Source organism: Podarcis liolepis (genome assembly GCF_965112155.1).
Source record: "Podarcis liolepis genome assembly, chromosome: 11".
NCBI lineage: Eukaryota > Metazoa > Chordata > Lepidosauria > Squamata > Lacertidae > Podarcis > Podarcis liolepis.
Window position 1 is genome coordinate 22655227 of NC_139565.1, and position 26358 is coordinate 22681584.

The 26358-nt window shown below is 40.1% G+C and overlaps 1 protein-coding gene across 3 annotated transcripts in view; it reads right to left on the reverse strand.

The window, feature by feature from the left end:
* Window positions 1–2488: 2488 nt before the first annotated feature.
* YTHDC2 (YTH N6-methyladenosine RNA binding protein C2) overlaps window positions 2489–26358 on the reverse strand; it is a 37787-nt gene continuing 13917 nt past the window's right edge. Inside the window, exons 10-31 of one of the 3 annotated variants that reach the window (XM_083464377.1) lie at window positions 25750–25885; window positions 24911–25037; window positions 23192–23257; window positions 22594–22772; window positions 21888–21984; window positions 21714–21801; window positions 21546–21626; window positions 20203–20285; window positions 19611–19716; window positions 17836–17955; window positions 17179–17451; window positions 15910–16036; window positions 14311–14516; window positions 13557–13752; window positions 12538–12647; window positions 11015–11307; window positions 9712–9774; window positions 7944–8121; window positions 6207–6410; window positions 4999–5181; window positions 4597–4700; window positions 2489–4190 (exon numbers count right to left, since the gene is read on the reverse strand). In XM_083464377.1, coding sequence (XP_083320503.1) covers window positions 4620–4700; window positions 4999–5181; window positions 6207–6410; window positions 7944–8121; window positions 9712–9774; window positions 11015–11307; window positions 12538–12647; window positions 13557–13752; window positions 14311–14516; window positions 15910–16036; window positions 17179–17451; window positions 17836–17955; window positions 19611–19716; window positions 20203–20285; window positions 21546–21626; window positions 21714–21801; window positions 21888–21984; window positions 22594–22772; window positions 23192–23257; window positions 24911–25037; window positions 25750–25885 — 2997 coding nt within the window. In that variant the 3' untranslated portion in view covers window positions 2489–4190; window positions 4597–4619. Of the gene's footprint in view, window positions 4701–4998; window positions 5182–6206; window positions 6411–7943; window positions 8122–9711; window positions 9775–11014; window positions 11308–12537; window positions 12648–13556; window positions 13753–14310; window positions 14517–15909; window positions 16037–17178; window positions 17452–17835; window positions 17956–19610; window positions 19717–20202; window positions 20286–21545; window positions 21627–21713; window positions 21802–21887; window positions 21985–22593; window positions 22773–23191; window positions 23258–24910; window positions 25038–25749; window positions 25886–26358 lie in introns of all 3 variants that reach the window. The other 2 variants (XM_083464379.1, XM_083464378.1) reach the window with 2 other exon arrangements.

A 26358-nucleotide genomic window follows, 5' to 3' on the forward strand; every position in this document is an offset into this window, starting at 1 on the left:
GTTTTCCGCAACCTGAGGTAAAATACTTGCGGGTTTGCTGTTTTCGCATCCTGAAGTTTACGTAACCAGAGGGTTACATAACTCTAGGTACTACTGTAGTGTAGTGTATATTATATTGCAGGAAAAATGTAGTAGTAGTAGTATTTCCACAACTTTTTGCATTTAAGCTTATATGAGCCCCCACCCACAACTGAGTGAGTAGCCACAACTGAGCACCTCTATGTCCCTCTGACTTCAATGGAGGCAAATTAAGCAATGGGTGCAAATTTCTGTATTTACGCGAATCTAATGCGCCACCAAATCTAATACGCACCTCAATTTTCAAAACCTTGAAACCAAAAAAAGTATTTGCTGGTGAATGTAAATGCGCCATCAAATCTAATGCACACCCTAATTTTTATGACACAATTTGGCCTAAAAAGGTGCACATTTCATACTCATAAATACGGTAAGCTGGAAATAACTGACATACTCAAGGCTGACTATGTGGCAAAGACAGGTTGATTCTTTGCTAGACTCCCAAACGCTCCTCAGTTAGTGTGTTCCCATAGGTCAGTGATAGGGCACATCCAGAACACTCCTGGTTCAATGTTTGCCACCTCCATAGGGATGGGAAAGTTTAAAAACCAGGAAAGCAGACAGATGAAACAATGGCATAAACTGGCACGAGGTCTTCAAACCTTTTGAGTTCCTCCAGAGCATTTGCACAGTTCAAACTACAATAGCCCTTTATGGATGTTAATACCCGGGTATCTATCATGGAGGCTGAAGGTGGTTTTCACAATGAAAATCCCTACCAACTATATAAAAAAACTAGTTGCCTTACCCTGTCAAAGTGGAATAACTGAATGAATGCCTTTCCTCGCAAGGCTTCTCATGAATTAAAATTCATCTCAGAGGACCTTTCTGAATCCCATCCACACTGAAGCAAGGCAGGTGATGACCAGAGATAGATCTTCTTCATACATGTTGTACTAGCTAAGGACCTCCAAGAGGTTTGGAGTTTGCCAGACATCAAGTTTGACGACGTTTTGGTGGCAGGAAATCCCTTTTTTATTTCCCCAGGCCTTTTACATTTGTGATTTTTGCTGGGTATGCTGTTTCGTTGGGGTTTTGGTTTTTTATTGTTACACGTTTCAAATCTTGTTATAAGCCACTCCGAGAATCCTCTGGATTAAAGAACAGGGAGGACCAATCAATAGGGCTAAAGTGGGAGCACAGAATGGAGCTTTGCTTATTATAGGAAGGGCAAGCCTCTGCGGAGAGGATTTGAGCTATGTTTAGAAACACTATCAAGGGAAGGGCAGAATCTGTGGCCTACCTTTGGCTCTGGATGGCCCAGCCCTCACTGACAGGGATCCTGTGGGAGGATGCAATGTCTCCACAGATGTGCTACATCCTTCAGGGTTCCTTAAAGCATATAGGACCATATACAGGTTCACATTCACCTCACAATGGACGCTTTGCTTCTTATATATTTGTAGTCAGTGGACCATAAATAATGTTTCTCTTTGTACAAATATCATTTGTGTCAGGGAAGATACCAAATAACCAGGGAGGAGAGAGACTGAAGGAGGTAGTTCCTTTTTTTTCCATGTGAAAAGGGCATTCCCTATTTTAAAAATTTATACAATAGCACCACCTAGCACGACACTAATATTTTCTGCACTACATCAAGGATGTAACCATGTTGCGGAGTTGAAACAAAGGTTCGCAGATGCTTCTAGAACTTCAGAACATTACCAACTGGGGGATGTTTCTTTAAGTTTGTATCATATATGCACATCTTAATTTAGCAGAATATTGGTCTGAGTGGGTAAGCCCCTACTCATAAACACACACACAAGGAGGCAAGTCAGATTTGTGGCTTTACTGTGGAATACATTCTGTCCTTTAGCTTTGTCAACGGTAGTTTTCCAGTGTCAAAGACTGCAATCCTAAACACACTTTGCTGGGAGTTAATCCTATTTAACTTCATGGGTCTTGCTTTTGTACAAATATACATAATGCTGGCTCCACGCTGACTGAACAAAGTACAATGAAGAACACCACTAAAAGACAGAGACCCCAATGATCCTATTTCATCCAACTTCTGTATAACTAAGCAATTGCTTAATATCATACAGGTCCTCTCACCCCCAAATTATGCAGATTGCCTGGAGTGCGATATATTCCCAAATATTGGCATCCCAAGATGGAGTGAATGCTTCTGCTTTAGAAATGTGTCGGTATATTCTAGAACCTTCCAAAGAATGCAAAGAGCAGGGAACAGATTCACTCAAAAAAGCAAACAGATACCAAGACTGGCTGCCAGTGCAAAAGGACTTTACAAATGTGCAATAGTGCCATAAGAAGGGTATTTGTATTCCACATTACTGTACAAAAGGTTTTTTGTTTTTTTCATTTCTCCACATAATTAAGTCGTACTATGAAAAAGATTATTCAGCTTTTTAGAAGTTGATGAAATTCACTAACAGGAATAATAAGCCTGTGTGCATGTAAACTTTATTTAGGGGAGGAATGTACATACAACCCAACCATGCTGACACTATATTTTCATATAACTTATTATTATTTTGTGCTTTAGAAATATCTAGCCTATAGCAAAAAAGCATGTAACTGATCACATTTCCTTTGTACCCGAGAGTAGCTGCACCTGAATCCTGATCTTGAAGACATTTAGAAGAAACATGTAAGACAGCCTTCTTCCTAATTTCCTTTTTAAGCTATATTAGGTTACTGCAGTTTGTATATCAATGGTATCTGAAGAAGAACTAGAACAGAATCATTATTGTTGCTATATACAACCTGACAATGAATGCAATTTAACAATCAGATGTGAAGAACTAATTCTTGGTAGATATAGTGCTTTGATAACAGGTTACTCTCTGTGGTAGAAATTGCTCCAAAACACCAATCAGCTAAAAACAAAATGGCTTTATTCTAAATAATTTCCAACTTAAAACTGGTAAACTGGTAAATGACTGGCATTTGTTAGTAAAAATTAACAAGAAAATGCGACGAGATGTACAGAGGAACTCAATTACACATGCTCAAGAATCACAAATAAGTCAATCTATACATGAAAATGTAAAAAACCCTTAACAATGAAATGCAAAGCCAAGAAATTCAAATCCCAAATTCATGTAAAAGCTACTCCACTGTAGTTTTATCCTTTTATTAGTGGTTTGTGGCAAATAATTGCCTTTTAAACATTCTTAACTTAGAAAACTGCTCAGTAATTAAACCATCCCTGTTCAAATGCTCTGCAGAAAAGCTGATTTGGCCATCGTGCTTTTAAAAAATGAAACTACAGGAAAGAGATTGAGTGGGGGGCTGTACAAGCAAAGTACAACAGATTATATATTTGCACAATGTAGGAGGGAGCTATTTAGACAAATCAAGTCAAAAGAAATATGGCAAGTGAAAAAGAAAATCAAAAGGGCACACTACAAGGAACTTGTAGGCAACTTTGGGAAGGAGAAAAAAGTTGCTGGTGATTGTTTTAAGAGGAAGGCTAATCAAAACAAAATGGTTCCTTAAAGAGACCTTTCCTTCAAAAGTGAAGAGGCTGTTCCTGATGCACCCGCTACGAGCAAAGAATTAGTAAATCCATGCCCATTTCTGCAAGCACATAATGGACACAGAATAAAGTCAAAATTAAAACACCCCAAAGCCAGCTTTCTGACAAAAGGCACTCATCATTTAAATTGGATTTAATCTGAGGAGAGGAGGGCTCTTTTCACGGATATGTCTACTCAGTGCTTTAGTCCAGTAGCAGAAGGTGTTCACAACCCTTTCAACTTTGAAGCTGTACCTCCATTTATTTTCCCTTGAGCCTTGTCGGAACAGGATTCCATCAAGATGAATATTACTCATTGTTCCCAGAACTACTGCTTTAAATTACAACACGGTTAAAATTTCAACAGCAGCTTTGGTCTGCTTTGGTGACCCACCATTTGGAGTTTGGGTGTCTTAACATTTGAAACTTCAAAGTGAATGAAAAAGAACAAACTTCTCAATGAAAATAAGAGCAGTCCACGTGGTTTCCTTCAAACCAGAACACAGAATCAAATCTAGTCTGTGCTAGAGGAGTGCTGCTGACTGCCTGCAGCTCATTTCCCTCAGGCATTTCCTTCTTTAGGTGCACTGGTGATCTTAGCACATTATCTATTTCACAGGAGGTGGAACTGTGGAGGAGAACGACAAAGTTTTAAGTCTTTATTCGTCAGACAAAAACTTCTGCTTAATTTTGGCAAATGACAATGTGATTTTCTCAAGTGACTACTCTGTACATCAAGCTTGTTCTGGAAGAGCATTTTAAAACACAGGAAATTACTATGCTGGCCTTGCAATCTTCTGCTTCACTTGCCTACTCTACTGACCTTTCGCTCTGCATCCTCCCTCCACAGCTGTCACCCTGGTGCAGTATTTTAGCTCCACGCCCCCCTCTCCTAGCCTTAAAATCTAGTGACGTGTGGATCTATCCAATATTACATCAATAACCACTTGAGAACAGCTACTACTTTCTCTAAGCTTCACCAACAGGGTTAGAAAACCTTCAAATTCATTCACATTCTCATCTGGAGAGTATACCTCAAAAGTTGCCCGTCGTATTTTTAATCAGCCGCATTTTTCTCTCCTAAAGGAATACGGTCCCAGAGCTGTAGCAACTGTTCACCAACCTGAGGTTCCAATTCCTACACCAGGGAAGGGGGGAAAGTGATGGTGTTATAAGGCCCAGCTATAAAAAGGAGACCACTACATGGAAATGACAACTAGCCTCAGTAGAGGCTGCTTCAATTACAAAGCTGAAGTTACGTATTTCACTCTACAGGGAAATTTCTTACATGTTATTTCAAATAGTGAGATAAAACTGGCCATTACCGGTTTAAAAAAATGAACTATGTCAAGACATTCTTGACAATGAAGACAGAGGGAATCAAGTAATCCATCCTTGAGCATATACTTGTACTCAGAGCTGTAAAATCAACATACCTGGCCATCTCGACTTATTTGTACTTTCTTGTTGTCGTTCCAAGGGTTGAGTAAGTGATGAGCAAACTGAAAAGGAAGACTTTCTTTTCGGATCCACTCCACCTTGAATACTCCTCCTAAGCCAGCAGAACCCCAATCCTGACTCTTCTCACGTCCAATCTCTGAAGACATTCGAGCAAAGCCCTACGACACATTTAAAATGTTAGAATCTAAATAAAACCAGTTTTTACTCTGTATTAAACACATCAGGTGGTATCCAAATCAGAGTAGGACCATTGAAATAAATTAACTGAAGTCCATCGATCTCAGTAGGTTTATTCCAAGTATGGCTTAGTTGGATAGCATCTATTCTCACTTAGTAGGGAAAAAACCTGATAGGTTTATGGGTTGTCTTTTTATCCCAAGCTGACTTCTAATATTTCTTGGGGGAGCAGGATATCCAAAATAAAACCATGTGTCAGGAGAAGAATATTTTAATATGCTTCTCTGACCAGTTTTTGCTTGAAAAAATGCACAGCATTCTTTTTTTTTTTACCTCAATACATTAATTCATAAAACAGAAAGAGGGTTTTAGAAGTTGTTTTTCTATCTCAAGCCGAATTCAAATGCTTTGGTGTGGCAAAATGTCCCCCAATAACGCCACGTGTAGTGCTGCAGAAGGAGGCGACTTCGCTGCTTATCTGGGCTGTTTTTTGCTTGAAAAACCACATGAATCTTAGTACTGTCTGGGGTAAAGATTCATTTATAAGAGTCAGCTGTTTTTCTTCAGGTGCTGAGTTGCCGCGGGTGCTTTTTGTTTACAAAAAAGAAAATGTAATTGTTAAGTGGCTGAAGTTTGAGGATACTGTTTACTACCATGTTTGAGAATACTGTTTACTACCATGAAGATGAAAATAAGTTAGGAGGATTACATTGTGGATCTAGTTCTGTATAAATGTCACTCCCAGGGTGGATTTCAACCCCATTTTTCATGTGAGGTTGCCTGTTTCTAGTAGGTTTCAGAGCCTTATTAAATGCCAGTCCTTTGTCAGATCACAACTTGAAAAATTAAGAAATTAACTCTACACACAAGTTGCCTATATTACATCACTGGAGGAAGGAAAAGGACAAGTTATAGCAAGGTAAATGTTGTGAATGTAGCAGATGTTGTTATAGTCTGGTAACAATTTTGCAACATACTCATCAACTTCAGTGTATCAATTTCTCACCTGAAAGTGTCCCGATCCCTGAACAGAAAATACTAAGTAAACAACACTGCTCTCCCAAAAGGCTCGGTTCAGTTTTCGCTCATTACTTGGGGTTGTAGACCAAATCCCCTTCTGTTGTGAAATCTCAAGGTTTCTCAGGTTGCTGCTTTTCATAATGAAGTATCGAACTGGCATATTTGGCCTTGGAGAAGGAGACTTGGAGCCCTGCAAAAACAGATAACTTTTGTAATGTTTGGACACACTCAACCGACTATGTCCCAGCAATTAACAGTAAGTAAGACCACATAAAGAAGGCTGATCGCCAGAGAACTGATGCTTTTGAATTATGGTGCTGGAGGAGACTCTTGAGAGTCCCATGGACTGCAAGAAGATCAAACCTACCCATTCTGAAGGAAATCAGCCCTGAGTGCTCACTGGAAGGACAGATCATGAAGCTGAGGCTCCAATACTTTGGCCACCTCATGAGAAGAGAAGAGTCCCTGGAAAAGACCCTGATGTTGGGAAAGATGGAGAGCACGAGGAGAAGGGGACGACAGAGGACGAGATGGTTGGATAGTGTTCTCAAAGCTACCAGCATGAGTCTGACCAAACTGCGGGAGGCAGTGGAAGACAGGAGTGCCTGGCGTGCTCTGGTCCATGGGGTCATGAAGAGTTGGACACGACTAAACGACTAAACAACAACAACAAGACCACAGCTGCACTACCTGGGGATAGGCTATATTTTGGCTGGGTATTACATTCAAATTCAGCAGTGAAACCTTAAGTGGTTTTTCTGGAAAGAGATAAATCATGACCACAGATCCGAAGGTAACACTAAGGTTCAGCCCCGAGTACCATGGCAGAAGCATGACTGGAAGAGGAGCCTTGCAGCTGCAATCTTGTCTGCAGAAATCTACATGTTCATGCATTTGCACTAAGCCATGGTCTGTCTTAGAATTATATGAAAACCAGGTCAGTGATTAGACATTTGTTGTTGTTTTTTAATGTATTACCTTTAAAGGTATTTTTAAAGGTATGACCATACCATTCTTGTGGAAAGTAGTTCAATAGTTGGTATCTTTGCTGTCAAAGGAATGCAAATACGAAACGTTGCAAATTAAGATAGTAATGCAATGTTGCAATACATCAAGTTGAATTTTGTTGGGATCTCTAGCTCTGCCCCTTCTGCCATCTGCTGTCAATAGGTCTCTAGAAGCAGCCTATACATTTAGGACCAGTTCTTGTTGAATGCCAAAAATCTTGTAGGATAAACGTACAGGTCATATTTTACCAAATGAAGTCAGCTCTGGTATCTTAGCAGAGCTGGCTTTCTGGCTCTTAGGAGAATGAATCAAGTACCATAGTCAACCAAAACTGAATTGAGGAGAGAACAGGATTATACAAAAGTAGTCAGCTCTTTTAAAACTTTATGTTTTTAAACATTTCTACGGCTCTCAATTTAGCCTAAGATCTACCGATCCCTTAATTTTCTTCAATGATTCTCAAGGTATTTGTGTTTCTGCTCTACATATAGACACAAAAACCTCTGAGAGGGTACTCCTGGTTCAAGGTGGCAAAGAAATAAGCCATACAAATTTATCTGAAAGAGCTTGAACCATGTACTCCAGAAAAGGAAATCAAACCAGCAATATTTGCAAAATGTTGTCAGCTCCAGGGTACTATGTCTGATTTTATTATTTCAGCAAGCAGTCAGCAGCTTCCAAAAATTTAAAACAGGATGAAGAACAGCTACTGTACCTTCCCAGATGACGGAGGAGAAGGACTGGCACAGGGGCTGGGGAAACTGCTGCTGTCTGTAGATTTCACAGACGACTGGTCTGACCTATCATCTGTGCTTCGTTTGGAATGCAAAGCACTTCTCTCTTTGTATTTCAGGGGTTGGTGAAATGCTGGAGATGCAGACTTCATTAGAACTCTGTTAAGTTGAAAGCAGAAAACCACGTTTAATGAGGATCAAGCAATGCTAGGGAATTGATAGGGAACCGTGGCCCTCCAGATGTTGGGACTGCAACTCCCATGACCCCTGACCATTGACCATGTTGGCCTAGGTTTAATGAGAGTTGGGATCTGACAGCATCTTGAAGAGCCACAGGTTAGCCTCCCCTGCTCTAAGAGGTTTCCTGAAGACGCCATCTGCTCACACTTATGGGGTTCCAAACTCTGGTCGACAGGCGGAAGCAGTTTTTCTGTATATGCTAGCAACCCAATATTCATAAAAAAGCGGCATAGGGACAAAGTCAGGCAAGCAAGGATAACAGGTTTCCAGACACGTTATGCAGCAGCAGCAGCAGCAGCGGAATGCACAGCAGCCGTTTGCCAGTTGCCATTGAGATTTATCTCTGTGGAACTAGGCATGAGAAGGCAGACTGGTGTAATGGCTGCTAGAGTCAAACAGCACCAATGCCTTCTTATTTCCTTCTCCTGTAGTTCTAATAATAATACAGTGGTGCCTCGCAAGACGAAAAGAATCCGTTCTGTGATTCTCTTCGTCTAGCGGTTTTTTTGTCTTGCGAAGCAAGCCCATTGACGGATTAGCGGCTTTTAGCGGCTTATCTGCTGATCGGATCAGCTGATAAGCGGCTTAGCGGCTTAGCAAAGGGGGGGGAGGAAAAAAACCAGCAGGAACTCGCAAGACATTGTTGTCTTGCGAAGCAAGCCCATAGGAAATTCGTTTTGCGAAGCACCTCCAAAACGGAAAACTCTTTCGTCTAGCGAGTTTTCCATCTTGCGAGGCATTCGTCTTGCGGGGCACCACTGTAATAATAATAATAATAATAATTTTTATTTATACCCCGCCCTCCCCAGCCAAGTCCAGGCTCAGGTTGACGAACAAGCAATAATAAAAACAAGTTGAATGATTACAACTTAAAAACAAAATTAAAATACAACATTAAAATATTGAAACATTAAAATATTAAAATGTAGCCTCATCGCAGGAGGAGAAAGGAAAAGAAAAAGAGAGGGAGGGAATCAAATTGGCTCCAAGCCAAAGGCCAGGCGGAACAACTCTGTCTTACAGACCCTGCGGAAAGAAATCAGATCCTGCAGGGCCCTGGTCTCATGAGGCAGAGCGTTCCACCAGGCCAGAGCCAGTGTTGAAAAGGCCCTGGCTCTGGGTGAAGCTAATCTAACTTCCTTAGGTCCCGGGACCACTAGGGTATTGCTATTTATGGACCTTGAGGCTCTCCGTGGGGCATACTGGGAGAGGTCCCTTAGGTACGAGGGTCCTAGGCCGTGAAGGGCTTTAAAGGTCAAAAGCAGCACCTTAAATCTGACCCTGTACTCCACCGGGAGCCAGTGCAGCTGGAAAAGCACTGGGTGAATATGCTCCCATGGCAGAGACCCCGTGAGCAAGTAATTTAAACTTTCTGGAGAAGGGACAGTGCAATTCACTATTTTTGTATTTCCTTAGTAAGCAGTCTATTCTATTTATTTTTGCTCTTGTCAAATTGCCTTGTACTCTTTGAAGTGTGCTTTTTACAAGCTTTAAAAATCGGAACGTTACCTTAATATTGTACTGTTCTGTTCTTTGTTTATATCATAGCTTAAAGTTGCTTTGGGGGGGTTTCTGAAAGAGAAAACGGCTATATATTTTCAAGTTGTTTTAGAGACATTTTACAAACATGTTGAAGACTAAGTTCATATTATGCTCAAGTCCTTCATAAATATTCCTTTGCTTTTCTATATATTTCTGGTTCTTGCTGATTTTTTTTAAATACTGCAAAGAAATGAATATTGTTGAACAATAAGCTTTTTTGTTAACGCTGTATATTTTAAAAACTACTCTGTTAGCCATCAATGTTGTGTGAAAACTAATTTCAAAATTATTAAAAATGGTCCTGAATATGTTCCAGTATTATTAGATTACCTTTTTAATGATGCTGAAATTACGTTAAGCTTAAACGGTAGCATACTTGAGTCTGTTACACATGACAATTCTTATTTTTTAGCAGTATATTCTAAAGTTTAAAAAAATTCATGTACGTATGTGCACATATATATGTGTGTGTGTGTGAGAGAGGGAGTATGTGCATGCCCCCATAATAGAAAACTGGGATTCCATGAAGTATCTTTGCATATAAAGTTTTGTGTTTGTAAGTCTGCCCTCCTCCTCAATGGCTTTACCGGACCAGGCAGGAGAGGCACTCTTGAAAAGTTCGGAGGAGGGGGACTCAATTAAACTTCGGTCCAGCTATCCCTATTTTGTCCTAATGCATTTTAGTAAAGCTTCAGATATTTTGGTCAGTGGAAGCAACAAGTCAACCAAAATGCAAGGAAGATGTAGGAAAGCATAGAACCTCAGATTTCACTTCTGTTTGCAAAAGACGCACAACCACAATATGACTTTCTATGGGCATGCACTGTCAGATTAGGTCAGGAGCCTAAACACCAGTCAAGAACAGAAAGGAACTCTCCCTCCATCAAGAAATACAATGTATTAGTTTGAGGTGACCCAACTGTGGGTTTGCAACTGCTGAGCGACAAGCAATGAGTGGACACAGAGAGGAGAGCTTATGCCACCTCTGGTGCTCTGGTGCTGGTGGGGGGAAAACTACAGCTTCATCCAGGGATGGCCAACTAACAGCCCTCTGTATGTTGCTGAACTACAATTCCCATCATCCCAGATCACTGGCCATCCTAGCTGAGGTTGATGGGAGTTGGGAGTCTCAAAAAATGTGGAGGGCCAAGGTGAGCTTTAAAGCATACAGACACCTCACGGGGTTAAACCCTTTGCACACTATGTGCTTCCTATTCATGGCAGGCACAGAGCACGGTACTGCGGACAGTACTATCCACTAGATACTGACCTTTCAGCATTAAAAGCATCATCTGCGAATTCTGCTTCTGCTGAGCTTTTTCGGCTAGTGTTTGATCTCCATGAAGACGCTAGAGGAAGTTCTTCAGATGACATGGGCCTTGGTCTTTGCCCAATTCCCGAAGGCTGCTGTAGACCTGCAGACTGTTCTTCAGTACTTAAAACAGCAATGATTGCTCGTATGGTTGCCTCATCAACTTGAGACCAGGGCTTTGAAGGAGCTCTCATGCGCCGTAAAAATAAACTATGCCATTTTTGCCTCAATTGCAGGAGTAGGCTAGCAGCCTGTAATAAATATAGTTTATAATTATATATATATATGTCCTGGAGACCCTTCCAAGAACGCTTGGTGACCCTTTATTGAATATAAGTGTATTAAATAGTTTTGATAACTCCAATACTTTGAGGAAGTTTGATGTCAGCAACATGATTCCTGAAAACATTTTGGAACAAATGTTTGGAAGATTTTTTTTAAAAAGTATTTTAATTAATACTTCATTCCTCTATTATATCTGTAACCATGCCCATCGGCAAAGAATTTCAAGTTTTTCAACTGGGATGATTATTCTCATAGTGATAGAGGAAGAACTGGGATAGGTCCAGAATTAAACTGCCCCTGCATGGCTTTCTTGCAGCATCGTTTACATAGGTGAAAGGACATGAATGGCTAAGGAAGAGGGAGTTCAATCTAAATCAACATCAATAAATGGTTGAAACATCTGCTTTTTCCACCCAGGCGAAGTGCACAGGTTTATGTGTCCCGTCCCTCCCTCCAACCTCCATACATTCATCAAATCTGGAGCTTCCATTTAGCCAGTAGAGATAGTAGCCTCTATAATGGACACGTATAGAAGATCAATCTAACCACCTTCTAAAGTCATCTAAGTCAGTGGCCATCACATTTTAGGATAGCAAATACCATGTTAATTACGCATTCTCTGAATCTAAAGCCAATTAATTTAATTTAACTGAGAGAGAGGGGATAATACCTCCAACAACTTTCTTCACATCATGTATGATGTTATAAAAACACACTAAGGTCCCCTTGCTGTTTATTTAAAATTATTATTATTATTATCTATTTTATTTGTACCCCACCCATCCAACTAGGTATTATCCACATATTGGTGAAGACCAAGCCCCAACTCCCTGCTGATCTCTCCCAACTAAGTCCTCCAAACATTTTAACCTTTTCTCATATGGAAATAGTTCCAATCCCTTTGTTTAATTTATTTGACTCCCCTTTTTGTGCACCATTTCCTACTGTACAACAGTGGGGTTTTGGTTTGTTTAGATGCAGTATCTAGAACATATATTTTAATGTGGTTGCATCATAGATTTATAAAAAGTGATTACGATGCTGGGTGAAACAAGAGAGCAAAGAGTTCTGTTTCATTCAGTGGTCAGTTTTTGAGCCTGGAATCCTAATTTTAAGTCATTTTGAGGTCAAAATGCTGAAAGCAACTCTCAAGACTGAGTTTTTTCCTTTCAATTTTTTTCAGACCAAGTACGCACCTCTGGGTCTAATTTGAAATGAAGCCATTCATCCAGTTTCAAGGCAGCCAAGTTAGCAGTAGTTCTGTCTTCCATCTCACTATCACTGCTGTCATTAGGAACACCATCCACTATATTAGAGAAAGGCAGATCTCAGACATTAACATTTACTGTACTCCGTACTTAAACCGACAACAATTATGAAATGTATGCATTCTTAATATGCATCAAGATTAATCTGCTAACTTCCCACCTGGTGCCTGGTTCAGAAGCTGCAGCTAATGGAAAATGCAGCTGCTAGGTGACTTAGTGGGACACCCAGACTGACATGTTACACCAGTGTTGTAAGATCTGCACTCACACCCTATTAGTTGTTGACATTTAAAGCGCTAAATAACCTGAGAACAGGATACCTAGCAACACAGAACTGGGCCTTCCCAACGATAGCACTCACTCTCTGGAATGAGGTGATGACAGTCATGACATTTAAGATCTTACAGTTACCCAAGCTTTCCGGGACTCCAACTCCAATTCATTTCTTTCTTTCTTTCTTTCTTTCTTTCTTTCTTTCTTTCTTTCTTTCTTTCTACTCTGCTTAGTTTTATTTGCAATATACAGCTGCATTTTGCTTTTATCTCATTTACTTAACAGGTTAGCTTATATGACAGTAACCACATTCATATTTATTTTAACAAAACATTAAGAAAACGAACTGTTTGAAAGAGCTGCTAAAGGCAAGACAATCTACACTTTCTTCCCAACAGTGAGGCGCTTTCCCTGCAAGAAAACATAATGTATGAAGCTGCTTCCAGACTTCAAAATAATGAACAGAACCCAACAATCGGTTTGAATTTAAAAGGGAAAAATGAGAAGAGCAAGTGCCAATTTTTCATTCCCCATCCCATTATAAAAAAAAATGTTTATTTTACTTTAGCGCAGGAAACAAACAGCTCTTAACAACTGCTAACACAAGTCAACAAGTGGATTAGATCTACCCACACATGCATATTAAAACCGTGTTTCTTATTCTAGCACTATACCTCTGAAGGAGGAAGGCTCCTGCAAAGCATTACTTGGCAACCTAGCTGATCCACAGAAGAGGGCCACAGTGACTGGCGTCACAGCTGAGCAGCACCTGATATTGGCTATGCGGTGGGCTCTTGTCATTTCATCGTATATGAGCCAGTCCGTGGGAAGTGCCTGAATAGCTGCCACTTGACCATTCGCTGGAGGAATCTGTTAGGCAGTAACACAGAAGGAACAGAATTGCTACTTTGGGTTCGATAAAAAGGGACAATTTAAAACATCTGTTTGCAAGCAAACTTTCCCTAGCCCTCTGAAGAAAACGAGCAGGGGGTACCCAATGCGCAGCATTGCTGAATCTGAACCATTGTGAACCTCCTCATTGCTGTATGGGAGACCACGGGAGCTCCATATAAAACACACAAAAAGCTATGCAGAACAAAAATACACGGTCAGGTAGCCTGAAGAAAGGGTAAAATCCTGCTGCCTGAGGTGGGATGCACAGTCCACATGAGGAATGCTGTACAAAGCCATTACAACACAGACATCCTGAAACAAGATCAGGTAATACCATTTGGTGCTAAAACAAAGAAACTCAGCAAAGGCTTGTGCCACCTTATTTTATTACTTCTCTGCTTCCTCGTTAAGAATAACAACTGGGTCGTTATTATTTAAAATACGTTTCTAAATAAACAAAGCATTCAAAGCTCACGGAAGAACTGAGGTTCTCATATCTCCCACACTAATATTTTAAACTTTATACCTTCTTACCTTTTTATACTGGGGCTGGCTAAGAACGGAGGTAGGATGAAATCTAACTTTTTTTTCTTTTGGCCCAGTCAAAACAATGTTCTCTCTGTCCACATGAACTATATTGGGGTACATTCCAGCTACTAAGGCACCTTTCACCACAGCCCAGTTCTCAGAGTTGGTGTTAACATCTCTTATGTCGCCACCACCTCTGGCTCTTACAAAACCTAGAAAGAAAAAAGAAAGATATGTATGTCCTGCTAATTAAGAAAGCATTATTAACTTCAGAGACTCATGTCAGGGATAGCCTTTTTAGCTCCCACTCTGTCATTAACGGTATACCATTCTGAGCAGTGAAACTCGGGCATTTGGTTGCAAAGGATCTTGCCTTGGTTGCAGAACAGGAGAATAAAAGTTATTTTGCACGAGAACAAACAACACCCAAACACAATATTTTCTCATTTAACTCAGGACACAATCTTTCCTGCTGAAACTTATGGAAACACCATTCCTGTCAGGGACTGGGCATAGGAGGAATGGTGGAGACTGCCTCCCCAGCCTGACCCTTCCAGAGAAGAAGACAGTTCAGAATTACTACAGGGGTTTGAGGGAGGTCACAGCTCAGAGGCAGATGAGGGGGAAAGCTGAGAAATAATGGAAGAGGAGGAAAAAGAAACACCAGAGGGGGGACAGCTGACAGACACAGTGTTTTTAGAAAGCATTCCAGGCCCACCCCCTCCCAGAGCCTGGCAAGCCTTGAAAGTGGTAGAGCAAAGGGCCCTCAGTGCCACCCGTAGGAGACACGGTGATGAATGAGGAAGTGGGAGAAAAAGGGGGTGGAGAGTCACTTGGGACAACGCCATTATTCCAGGAGGCTGTGTTCCAATCCTCTCTCTGTAAATATTGAATAAAAAGCAGATGGTAAGGACTTTTCCTTGTCTTATCCATTCCTGGCAACCTGCCGTGAGGGTTGGTTCCTCTGCCACCTGACAATTCCCCGTAAAATACCTCATTTGAGTTTTCTGTGCTCCTGAGCCAAATTCAAAAATATTAGCTCATTTTGAATTAAAACTAGCTCTTGGCTTTGATGGGCTATCAGGCTTATTTGTTTTTACCCTGCTCTCCAGCTGGAAAACACTCCCAGAGAGGTTTACAATAATCATTAGTAAGGATGTTCCCATCCACAGTCTAAAACTCAGCCACTACTTCTTAACTGCAAATCTCATTTTAACATGGAGGCTTGAAGCAAGCTCAAAGCAGGATAGGACCAGCCATAGGTGCACTTTTGTTAGGATAACAGAACAGTAAGTATTCACTACACAATCTACACAGCAAATATTACTAGTGTAACCACAAATACACATAACTGGGGCATATTTACAATCCACTGCAATAGCATAACACCTCAAAATGTGGTAACAAGTGGAATATGCTTTCAAGTGTAAGTAAACCAAAGGTTTGGTTGTAGGATAACTGCTCCAAAACCCCCCTCAAAAGATAGCAACTGTATCCCTGATCATATACACAGGAATCAGTAGTACAATGAAATCCAGGAAGAAAGCTTGAAGACTTTGTGGGGCAGATTTCAGGTTATTAAATATACAGATATATATATATTACCTGATGCTCTGAGTTGCCCAAGCAGCTGTGTTCTCATTCCTATGATAATCTCCATTGTTGCCTGAGAAAGGAAATTCTTCTCACAAAAAGCTCGTTCCCAGCCATCGCTTCGTGCCTTTTGCCATGCCTGTAAAACAAGTTGATTTAAAAGAACTTTCAGAGTAGTTAATGTTTCTTCAGTAACCATTTCAAATGCAACCCCTGACAAACACACATTTCAAGATGTTCAGATCATTAGTATAGAAAGCTTTGATTTCTAGAACAGCAATAATTTATCTATGGTGTTGCTATATCACACAATTCACAGGCAGATTGCCCTGCCCACCTGTCAAAATCTCTTGCTGTCCCTGCAATCTCATCTGACCACAGGAGAGGTGGGGAATGAGCTCTTTTTGCAACAGTCATGGCATAAGCCTGATATAGTATAAGCCCCAAGTACTCTGAGCCAGTGAGAAAGAAACGGAACACATTTGGGGAATACCCAATTCCTGAAGGCTTCTCTCTACATTGTTCAACTACCAGAACATTGCTAGGAACAGCTATACCACTTTGCAAAGAAGAATCCAAGTGCAAGTCCATGGTTTTCCCCCCGCATCCATGGGCAGATGAGGAAATATGGGTAGTATGCTATTAACATTTCTCCTTAGTGTCATGGATAAAAGTAACTTTAATTAATCCTTACTTAATCATAATATTAGAGCAATATACCTGGCTGCAAAGAGGGGATGGGGACATATTTTTCCCATAGCACAGCTTCCAACATTATCTTTGCACAATTATTCAACTTAAAAACAAATATTCATGGGAAAATGGAGATGAAGCAGGTGATTAAAGCCATGGCTCAATGGAAATTAGAAACTCATCTTTTCTGATTGTTAAAACAATGCTACCGCAATACAAAAGCTGGGCTTGCATATCTCCAAGCAGCCCACCCTCAGACTCAGTTTAGAGCAATAGCAGTCTTATAAAGCAAAGGCCAAAGGAAGACGATACACATACAATCAACATAGCACTGCTTTTCCAGCTGGTAGCAGTTTAAAAGGGGAACAAGTGGCAGGTGGCAAGCAGCAAGGGAGGGAGACAAGAAGCAGCAGCCATAGCAGACAAGGTGTACAAAGGCTTGGTAATTGGCCTCCGATAACATTAGTTTGCTACACTGAACTAGGTAGCATTTCAAGATGTGTTAATCTAGCTTAAGCGCCTCCTTGCTTTCTGACACATTTCACAAAGATCATAAGTGTTTGGGGGCTTTTTGTAGACTCGCAATACCTGGAAAGCCCGGAGAAGAGCCATATGGTCACTAAATGTTCCTGCAGTAAATCTTTTTCTACACAGCATGGCTGCACGCTTTTGAGAGGCCTGTGTAGGTAACACGAATGGGTCGCGGTATGCAAGGGTGCATGCTATTGTCAGAATAGGATCCAGGCACTTCAGAACAACGGCGCACAGCACCATTTTGCCGAGATGAGGTTCTACTGGTAAGTCAGCCAGATGATAGCCAAGTTCTGTCAGATCCTCCCAGGTATCCATAGCATCTATTGTCTATTTTTTAAAAGAGCAAACAAAATCAGCGTACAAAGAAATGCACATTTCAAAAGCAGGTAACGACTAGACTCCAAATTTCAATTAGCTTAGCAACTATTTCTCTTGTCGTGGCTTCATCTGAAAATGCAAGTGAATTGTTTCATACAAACAATTCAAACACAGACTCATGTAAAGCCACTTTTGATCAGATATTTCCAGGGCAAACTTCAGAGGAGAAGTATTAAGTAGGGCACTGATGAAATTGGGAAAGGTGCTTACAGATTTTTTTCAGAGCTAGTAATTTCAGTAGTTATGCAAAAATTTAGTGTTTTAGGAATCATTATAAAAGCTGGTAATAAATAAAAATACAGGGGCAAAAGTAGCTTTATTTATATTACTCACCTTAAGCATCTGTACAGCATTTCTTATTATTAAAGCAGGAGGTGGTTCTGGAGCTTTCATCAAGAAGTCAGCAATTGGACAGTTGATGGGAGCTAGCAATTTTGTATGCAAACAAAGCTCCTAGAAATTAAGACACATTTCAGAAAAACCAAAATACACAATATAATGTCCTTACATTGAATGAATTTACTTTATTATGGTCACAGACCAGCATAAGCAAAACATCTAAATAAAAAGCATAACAGTACCTCTAAGCGGATAATTATTAAATTAATTGGGAGCAAGAACCAAACGTAGATTAAAACATATACATAGAATACTTGATTAAGGATAGATATATTAAACAATGTGCTTGCAGTGCAACTCTATACTTGTCTGTTCACAAATGCCATGGATTCCAATGGGATTTCTATAAGTAAAGTGGGCATACGTTTACAGGATTAATGAGTTACTTATTTTTCCCCCAAGTATTAGCTCAGTAAATGCATAGGAGAAAAACTGATTGCTCCCTAGTACTTAACAAACTCTTATGCCAGTCTGACATTTGAAAATGTGTGAACTAAAATACACAAAATCAAATATTCAGCTTTAATCACCCCTGATCCAAAACATGTGGTAAAGCTGTAACAAAAATAAAGAAACTAAGAATATTCACACTTTCAGTATAGCAAGTCTGCAGGAACTCTACTGAAAAGTATTAGTTTATTCAGCTCTGGCCCATCTGGAGCTGATATGGCTCATCTTGTCTTGAGCCCAGCAGAGTGTAGTCTCGTAGGCCGCAACGAAAGGATGAGGCCGGTATGGCTACAGTGCTATTTTATTTCGCTATACCGAGAACACACAAATGTACATCTTGCCTCTGTAAGAGCAGAGAGCAACTCTCAACAAAGGAACGACAGAACAAAGAAACAGGAAACCAGTGAACGTCACATCCAGTCTCCCTTTCCCGTGGGAACCCAACAGTAACTGAACTGTGGAATGAAAACAGTCCCATGACTTGCAGCTGCTGCTCAGTGAGGGAAGCAGAAACCAACAAAAAGCAAGTCCCACCTTCAGTGGGATCAAGGAATCCTGCCTATGATTTCACCTTAAGGTGCAATCAATTGCTCATTTCTACTTAAGCCTTGATATATAAAAAGCAGCTAAAGAAAAATGTTTGCTTGTGACATTCTACAGACATTCTGTGCTAACTCATACAATGTTGTTCCTGCAAAGGAATGCAAATAGGCAAACAAACCAGGAACACCATCATCAGTGACTACCACCGGAGACAACACTGAAACATTGTCCAAGGCTGCTTTTGGGGATGATGTGAAGTAGAGATGCAGGACACTCTTAATACTGATCAGACTTCCACAAGTATTATATAGAAATACAATGGGTTATTTTAGATTCTTTTAAAATTGAGGTGTCCTGTGGTAAGTGCTTCAAACAGCAACCTTCCACATACTGGTCATGTTCACACATCCTGCTAAAGCATAGCTTAGCGTGACATGAATAAAGAAGAATTCTTGCATATTCTTCCCAACCAGCTGGGAAGCAAAGGTCAATAGTTTCCAATACCATGAAGCCTGAACCATTTCTCAGTCTCCAGAGGCTTCAGCTCCAAGTAAACTGGTGTGAGGACAGAAATTAAAAGGAAACAAACAATTCTAAACCATGGTTTGGAGTCTAAACTATGGTTAGCACAAGTCATGGTTTGGCTTGAAGGTTGAATGGGACCTTTGTGTTATAAAGACCTCTTTGGATTTAACAATACAAGAAAGATCACTAACCTGTAGTGGCATTCTTAGTAGTTCTGGGGTCTGAAATTCCAGCATATTTTGAAATCTGAGTCTACTAAAAAGTCGGAAACAAATTCCAGGTCGACAACGTCCTGCCCTTAGAAACAGTTAAGTATTATTTAAGGTAAGTCAATACATAGAAGAGTAGAATTTTAAAAATGAAAGCAGGAAAAAGAGATGTTGAAAGCAGAAAGTAGATTTCATAAATAAGCTCTTTCAGAAGTGTCATTCATTATAACTTTTGCCTGAAGGGCTCAAATTAATTGGAAATGTAACATGCGCTTCTTAAGAATACTACAATATAAATTTTAAACACAGGGCTGGTGTGTGATCCAAAGTGAATAGTGTGAAAAGCACAACCAGATGTCTCCAAAAAGATATTATTTCCAGAAATAGTCTAAGAAAGGTTTTGCTGAAAAATAAAAATAAAAGTACTAACATTTAAGCTTTTTTAAAAATCAAAATTAACCTGTTTCAAGTAATCTTATATCAGTAATTCTAAGAATTTTTTTTTCTTGAAAAAGTAAGAATAGTCTGTCTGTAATCTGTTCTTAGAAGAAAATATTCATGATATTTGCATTACCTGCCCTTTCTCTGAACGGCACTAGCTTTAGAAATCCATACCATCTTCAGCATGGTCACACAGTTCAATGCATCAAAGGACTTCTAAAATTTCAAGAAAACACTTTTATTAGAATGTAGATTTAGAATAGCAAGGTGAAATGAACACTTGAATGATAAAATATTCTAAATTAACAATAGTTTTGTGAAGTGATTTTGGCATACATTGGCCTGGATCCAGGCTTGCCCTTCCAAGAACAGAAGTTCTCTTTGCATTTATAGAAGGCACTGAGATTCATTTGAGGCTCCTGCTGGAGAGAAGGGAGGAGGTGAATTTCCCCAATTCCACTTTCCATGTTTCCATCTCCAAAGCAGCATTTCAGGGCCACAGAGAGCTGCTGGGGAACTGGCAAAAATCAAGTCCCACGCTTCCAACAGCATAGCATCATCTTGAGATCTGAATGCTGGAAATCCCTCCACTACAGACTCAGGTTGCATATATATGTGTGTAAAAACAAATCAGTCATAAAGACACTACAGCCTCCACTGTGCCTTATTTCTGAGGAAAACATGAACCCTGGGTGAAAGCCAAGACCCCTGGAATCTCAAACTAGCTGGAAATTGGGGTGGCATGTAACAATATTTTACACATTGTACAGTGGTACCTCGGGTTACATACACTTCAGGTTACAGACGCTTCAGGTTACAGACTCCGCTAACCCAGAAATATTACCTCGGGTTAAGAACTTTGCTTCAGGCTGAGAACAGAAATAGTTCTCCGGTGGATTGGCGGCAGCAGGAGGCCCTATTAGCTAAAGTGGTGCTTCAGGTTAAGAACAGTTTCAGGTTAAGAACAGACCTCCGGAACGAATTAAGTACTTAACCCAAGGTGGCACTGTACTAAAACCCTTCTTTAAATGTTTTGTTTACAATACAGCACACTTTTAGTTTATGGTAAACTAAAATTAAATGTGAGTCTAAGATAAATTTGAGGGGTTTTTTGCAATATACAGTTGTGTTTTATTTTCACCTCATTTTTAGCAACTGCTAAACTTTATTTTATGTAAACCACTTAGAGACTACAGTGGTTGCGAACGGGATCCATTCCGGAGGCCCGTTCGCAACATGAAAAGAGCGCAACCCGCAGTGGCGCATCTGCGGACGTGTGGGTTGCAATTTGCCGCTTCTGAGCATGATGTCATTTTGTGCTTCTGCGCATGCGCGAGCAGTGAAACCCAGAAGTAACCCTTTCCGGTACTTCTGGGTCGCCGTAGGACGTAACCTGAAGCAAACGTAACATGAGTTATGACTGTATTATATTAAGCAGTATCTTAAAAAAAATAGATAAACAGGCAGATGGCATACCTCCTTCATTTTTCCAGAGTCAATCACAAAGACAACATCATTAACTGTGATGCTGGTTTCGGCAATATTTGTAGAAAGAATCTGAAACAACACATTATGCTGTAATAACAGTTGATGTGAAAAGAATGTGGATTGATAGAAACGGTTAAAAAGTAATTTGATACTTGCTATTTTGCGGATGCCTGGGGGAGAGGTCTTTAGAACCTTCTTCTGATCTGATGTCTGCATATTTGAATGCAGCATAAAAACTTGGAACCTAAAGGCAAAGAAGTATGAACTGAATGAAATGCAGTCTTCTAAGAGTAAAACCGATATACCAAAATAAGAGTTACAGATTTTTACCTGTGAGCATTATCAGCAAACCTCTTGTCATCAAACAGGATGCGGTCCCTCAAGCCAACAATCTCATCATATCCAGGAAGGAAAATTAAAACCGCTCCTTTAAGACAAAGTTCCAAAATGAAAGGAAATAGAGTAAGAGAAAGCTATGCTTAGCATCTGGTCTTTCATTATGAGCTCAGGTGGTAGAGCAGAAGACCCATGGGGTCTTGGGTTCGAGTCCCATATTTTGCAAAAGATTCCCACATTGCATGGGGTTGGACTAGATGATTCTCATGGCCCTTTCCAATTCTACAATTCTATGATTCTAAACATAGACAGGAATGGGCTACATATGGTCGGAGGGCACAAAGTACAAGTTTGAGGCTTGTGCCCACTAATGTAGTCTGTGTTAGTGTGAAGCAAAACCTGCCCATCTCCATTCATACACATGGGGGCCCTGTTTATAAGAACCATCCATAGGAAAAGAGGAGTGGGGCATAATCACAGTCAAATGCATTTGTAAGATAAGAGCAGTCTTGCTGATCAGACAAAAAAAGTCAATTTACTGCAGGACTCTACTTCTAACAAGCTCACATGTGGAATATGACAGCCTTTGGCTTCCAACAAATGTTTTATGTGCATAGTAGTCTAGGTGCCAGAGCACAGACTAAAGGATGTGCATGTAAAAGATGCTTAAAATGAAAATAAGCACTACATCTGCATTTACCTGCATCACAGCTGTGACAGATGTTGTATAGCAGGTGCATGATCAGGTCAAGATCCACTTTTTCATCATCAAAGCTGTGATGATAAGCCTTTAGGAGTTCTCTGTCTTCTGCACTGAGTTCACTAGCATTCGCATGGACCAAAGAACTTTCATCGAGATTACCTGACTCTAGTGAGGCACTAAAATACAAGCATCAAAAAATACACATGTCAAACAATTGGCAATACTTGCAGAACATGGAAACAGATTTAGAAAAATATAATTTCTGAAGCTGTTGGTTCCTTGATCTACTTCCACTATTATCTGAAAACCACAAAGGAGTCTTCCCACGAACCCAAGGGCCTTTGAATCAGCTGGCCAGATCCAGTTCCCTATCCATGCTTTAGAAAGTACAGGCAGTTCTCTGCCATGTATTCAAGCACAATAGGATAGCTTAGTCGGTAGCGCATGGGACTCTTAATCTCAGCAATATGGGTTCAAGCCCCACGTTGGGCAAAAGATTCCTGCACTGCAGGGGATTGAACTAGATGACCCTTGTGGTCACTTCCAGCTTTACAGTTCTATGATTCTATGATTCCAGAGTTAATAAACACATTACCAATAGGACTCCAACAGATCAACCACTTCTGTCTGTCCGAAGTGCTTAGCCCAATCTAAAGCTGTCCTGTAATAATTATAAAAAAATAAAACAAGCATTTTGCTTAAGTATAAAAATGTAACCTATGAACAAAGAACATTTTCAATCATTGTTAGTTACATTCAGAACAGCATTTTTAATCTTATTTTATTAGCCTGCATATGACTAGAGGCAAGAATCCTACTGAGTACTTACAAAAAACCTTTGCCTAGGACTATAATACATTTTTTCCAGTACTAAAAAAAAAAGTCAAAAATTAAAGTAGAGCCAAGAGGACGGGACTTGATCAAAAGCTCTATTTCTTTTAAAAACCAAGGAACTCTAATTGATATGTGGAGATATAATTAAGACTTTTTTGATTATATAGATTTACTAAGATAATGTTTGGGAAGTGCTTCCAGCTAATAGGAAAAGTGCTAAATGACAACTATTATTTATTGAAGTCATCAGAAGATTCTTCCACCTCAATTTACTGTGCAGAGAAACATACCCAATTCTGAACTTTAGCTATGTCTACATTGCACATAATTTCTCCCCAATTCTCCTTGAAGCAGGGAGAAAGAGATTCTTGCAAACAATTTCTGCTTACGGCCGAGTGTCAAATTAAATTGGAACTAAGACCAAAACAGATCTTAAATTAGAGGTCAGAGAGCATAGGCCAAATTCATGCGCTGCTTCTCAAAGACAGGGCAGTAATCATCATGAGCATCTAGCCTGCATGCATGAGCCATGTTTTAACATGACATCTACCATGTGGATACTGAAGGCATGGTGGGGGTGGGAGAAGTAGGTACATACTCAGTCCTCCACCCTCATTAGAGGCATGTCTGAATAGGGTTCCACTAATCAGAAAAAGCAGAACTAACAAGATTCTAAACAACTTGTATTTATTAGTTGAACTCATAGCACTATAAACTACCAAACCCAACCAAATTAATTGTGGAAATAAAAAAATCTTCACATGGGAGACTTTTAAACTTTTGGACAAAAATCATGTGGCACATTACATCAAGGCACATTACAGTGGCAAGGAGGGGGGAAATGGAGGAGCAGGCAGAAAGAGAAAGTAGGGAGAAAAAAGGGATGTTCTGCCCACTGTCTGCTCTGGCCCCACTCACTTATGCCACCAGTTATGTCCACTACTGGCACCTGGGCCCCCACAGATTACCCTTGTGGGAAGGCAGCAGTAAACAGTAAAAGTATCCCACTCGTTTTAGAGTTGAGTTTGTTGAGGTTTTGCTCTTCAGGGGTGGGGAAGTCGCAGACTAGTAGACAGGAGCTAGTTGCTTTAGTAATCCAACAGACTGTGATGGTCTTGTCTTGTAGGGTAAAAGAAGGACAATTCTATAATCTCCCACTTCCCTCTGTATTAGCTATAAATTGTTGAAATTTCTTCTATCTACTTCAGCATAATCACACAAATATTTAAGCAAACACTGAAATCTATTACAACAGACTGGATCTCTGACAATTAGGTCTGCCAGAGCTCGGGCAATACAGGGTATAGCACCAGCAATGTGGAGTAGATAGTGTGGGAACTAACAAAATAATCTTCTTGTTGTTTAAAAAACAGCTTATAATTTACCCTCAACATTTCCAATAATCCACGATTTCTCTCTACATACACACGCACATACACAACGAAATGAACAGGGAAAAGTTGCAATGAGATTGTTTTACCAGCCATTGGATGATTTGATGTGAATGTTTGCTCCCATACCAATCAGCTGTTCTACTTGACTCAAGAAACCTCTTCCAGAAGCTACCATTAAAGTTGTTGCGCTTGTCTCACTGTGCCTGTAGTCAACTAGGGCAAGGAGAAGGGAAAAGTTGGTGTTTAACAAATGCTCAACTCTCCAAACTATTTTGGCAAATTTTTTTCAGAACATTCTGGGTTGGATCCATACCAACTTAGCTGCACTTAGTTCCCACTGAAATCAATGGGAAATCCATTTAAATTATGGCAAATGCACTCCACTGATTTCAACTAACCCAGGGTCCACAACTTTAAAGAGTAGCTTGCATGGATTCTTATTACTTTGGGTTTAAACCTATGTACATTTACCTGGAACTTGCTCCAGAGGAAATATACAGAAGATTAAGCTGCATGTTTAAGAAAAAGGAATTGCTCGGTGGTACAGTATCTGTTTTGCAAGCAGAAGGTTGCGGGTTCGATCACGGACAGTCAGTGTGGAAAAACTGAGCTAGATGAACCAATGATCTGATTCAGTATAGGGCAGCTTCCTATGCTTTGGGAAAATACTTGCCATTCTCTCTCCCTCCCGCCGCAGCCACCCTACCCTCTGCCGCAGAGGGTTGGATCTTGCCTATAGTGATTGCTCGAGTCCCAGTCCACTTATTCAAAAATAATTTTAAAGAGTACCATAAAACGCCTAACTCCAAGAAAACACATATTATTTTTAAAAGGTATGGACCGGATTATTATTTTTTAGGGCAAATAAGGTATTTATGGCTTAGGTGCACAGTTCAGCAAGGGAAAGTTAAGAATGCAAACTTACCACTGACATTTTCAGTTAAAATAAGGTGGAACACCTGTGCAAAGGCATCAATGTCTTTGTGTAGCCAAATATCAGAGAGACAAGCATCCATTTCTTTAATTAACCAAGGTTCAAGGCAGTTGACATCTTTTTCAGCCTGAAAACAAGGAAAAAACATTACCTTTTTATCTGAATGCTATCTAAGAGCAACAGACAATCTCCATTTGCTCTTTCCTCACCCTGAAACTGACAGAATAAGAGGCTTCAATGTTTCAAAACTTGCATGCTAGGTGCATGCTTCGTTGGCCTTTCTTTGACTTTACAGAAAGGATTTCTTCCAGGTTGATTGTCATGAATAATATACAATATGGGAAGTAACACTCTTAAGTTAAAGAAAAGACCAAGGACCTAGATCTATATACATAGTGGAGCTTTTTGCTGTCTTAACTTTCTATTCTTAATGGCAGCCCCTCCCTCTCAAGTTTAAAAGTAGCTTTTACTGTGCCAAAGCAAGAGAAAGTCCTCTGCAGAAGGCAAGGCATCCCGAACTCATGCTACTCCCCCATTTAAAAACAACAGAGAATTACACATAGGTGTTAAAAAAAATTTTTAAAAAGAGCCCCACCATGC